General features: G+C 57.4%; 1 protein-coding gene across 1 annotated transcript in view; it reads left to right on the top strand.

Moving 5' to 3' along the window:
- The first annotated feature begins 638 nt into the window (after window positions 1-638).
- SLC16A5 (solute carrier family 16 member 5) overlaps window positions 639-2,657 on the top strand; it is a 10,274-nt gene continuing 8,255 nt past the window's right edge. The window contains exon 1 of the mRNA XM_008073330.1: window positions 639-837. Coding sequence (XP_008071521.1) covers window positions 639-837 — 199 coding nt within the window. The remainder of the gene's footprint in view (window positions 838-2,657) is intronic.

The following is a 2,657-nucleotide window of genomic DNA, read 5'->3' as shown; positions in this document are numbered from 1 at the left end:
ATCAGCCAGCTACTTGGAAGGCTGAGGCGGAAGGATCGCCGGAGCCCAGCAGGTCGAGGCTGCGGTGGCCGGGAACGGCCACTGCACTCCAGTCGGGCGACAGAGACTCCCACTCAACAACAACAAAAAAAACAAAACACAAAAAAACAACAAAACAAAAAAAAGAAAGAAAGAAATGCATCCGAGTATGCATCCACGTGCACCTTTGGGGCAGTGGGACCACATTGGCCCAGGGATCTCCTGTGTTCTACAAGCAGTTACTGAGTGGTCAGGTGTTCCTACCTGCTGACCGCCAAGTGATGTGGCAACCAGAAAGAATTCCAGTCCCATGCCTGGTGCCACTGATTGGTACCTGCCCTGCCCCTCCTGTCCTTCCTGCCACCTCCTGCCAGGCTGGCTCTGGGAAAAAGGTAAAAGGAGACACCAAGGCCAGCATGTGGGCCTCGGGTCACCTCCCAGGGGCGGTGCCCCTTCGTGACATCTTGTGCCAGGCCATGAAGAAGGACCTGTCTCAGCCACCCAGGGAAGGTGACAAGTGGGCTGGAGGAGACTAGCAGCCGGCCAACCTCCCGGCTCCACCCTGTTTCCTCCCCAGGCAGTGGTCACAGTGGTGGTGAGGCTGCGGTTGGTAGCAGAGGATGTCCCAGGCCTTGGAGCACACAGATGGCGGCTGGGCCTGGGTGGTACTGCTGGCCACGCTGGTGGGCCAGGGCCTTACCCTGGGCTTTCCTACATGCATCGGCATCTTCTTCACCGAACTGCAGCGGGACTTCCAGGCCAGCAACAGCGAGACCTCCTGGTTCCCCTCCATCCTGACAGCTGTACTTCACGCTGGGGGTAAGCAGTCTGGGGAAGGGCTCAGGGAGGCAGAGGAAGGGAGGAAGTCACAACCTCCCTGGTTACCTGGGTCCCTCTATCTGAGGCCATAGGCTTTGCCTCCTGGGTGAATTCCTCAGATTTCAGCAGGGCCCCCAGGCTAGAATCCAGCTGGACTGGGCTGTGTCCTCAGGAGGCTGAGCTGGGAGAAGGAGAAGGGGAAGGGGAAGGTGCCTAAGATACAAAGCCAGGTGCAGCCGGGGCCCGGTGGCTCAGCCTATAATCCCAGCACTTTGGGAGGCTGAGGCGAGTGGATTGCCTGAGCCCGTGGGTTCAAGACCCACCCGGGCAAATTGGCAAGACCTTGTCTCTACGAAAAATAAAAAATCAGCTGGGCGGGGTAGCCCACGCCTGTAGTTTCGGCTACTTGGAAGGCTGAGGTGGAAGGATCGCCGGAGCCCAGCAGGTCGAGGATGCGGTGGCCGGGAACGTGCCACTGCACTCCAGTCTGGGTGACAGAGTGAGATTCCAACTCAAAAAACAAAAACAAAAAAAAAAACAAAGCCAGGTGCAGTCCAGACATAGGCATGTGAGGGCAAGGTGGCTCAGTACCAGACTGGGAGGGTTGGGGCCAGTATACCGAGGCTCTGCTGCCTTCCAGCTGGGAAATCTCTCTGAACTGCTATTTCTTCCTCTGTAATATGACAGTAGCACCAGCATCCTGCCCAGCTCCCCCATGGGATGACAGGGATAACCACATGGGCCCCAGGAGGTGCCAGGAGCCAGGAAATATATGTGGCTGTGAATTAGTATTTTGGAGACTCCCACTGGGGGCTACAGGGCGAGAAAGGGAACGCAAGGAAAATACCAGGAACAAGACAGGATCAACGCAAGAGCCTTGTCTCTCCCTGGAGCTCTCTACAGAGTGAAGGTTGCAAACGTTGGGGTGATGGAGAGAAGGCAGCCCCTGCCTTCCCCTCCTGCCTCTCTCTCACACAGGCCCCTGTCTCCTGGCTGACTTCTTCAGGAATGTGACCGCCTTGTCCTGACCCCAGCCATGGGGGCAGGGCAGGAGCTGCCCAGAGGGTTCTCTACAATAGCCTTGATGCAGGGACCCACCCTCAGCTCCTGGAAGCTCTCCAAGGAAGCTCCATAGACAGCGACCCTGGAGAGGCTTGTCCACAAGAGCCTGACCCGATGGGCGCCAGGCCTCCCTGTGTGTGGTTGCTGGCCTTAGCTGGCTGCACCTCCCTGGCTACCTCCTTGCCCCTCGCTCCACCTGCCACTAGCAGCTTGCCTGTTATTCTAGGTCCTTCCCTCCCATTGGGAGGCTGTCAGAGGTCAGGCTGTGAGAGGTGGCCACCTCCTGAATGAACCCTGAATCTGCCTCCTGGGGCTTGGCCTCAGGGGAAGGAGGAAGGCCAAGCCTTGCCCGTGCTGCCTGGCCTTTTGGTCGCAAAGTTGGGGCAGGGAGTGAAAATCTCAGATGGCTCCTTCTCACACAGGCAGAGTTGGACCCGGGCCAGGGGCTGGGAAGTGGGCATCCCGGGGAATCCCACTCCCCAAGTAGCTTTGGGCTCACTCCCTGCAGGTATACCAACACCTCAGTTGGTGTGGGATTCCTGTCTGTCTGTGGATCTGTGCATCTCTCTCGCACACCTTTGGCCTGTGCTCATTCAGAGTATTGTGAAGATTTTATTTTATTTATTTTTATTTTTATTTTTGAGTTGGAGTCTCACTGTTGCCCACACTAGAGTGCAGTGGCCACTCTCGGCCACCGCAGCCTCGACCTGCTGGGCTCCGGCAATCCTTCCACCTCAGCCTTGCAAGTAGCTGGAACT

This window comes from Carlito syrichta, unplaced genomic scaffold (genome assembly GCF_000164805.1).
Source record: "Carlito syrichta isolate Samal-C Ts95f unplaced genomic scaffold, Tarsius_syrichta-2.0.1 Scaffold315826, whole genome shotgun sequence".
Classification (NCBI taxonomy): Eukaryota; Metazoa; Chordata; class Mammalia; order Primates; family Tarsiidae; genus Carlito; species Carlito syrichta.
Note: the sequence above shows the minus strand (reverse complement) of the source record. Positions and strands in the feature narration are given on the sequence as shown.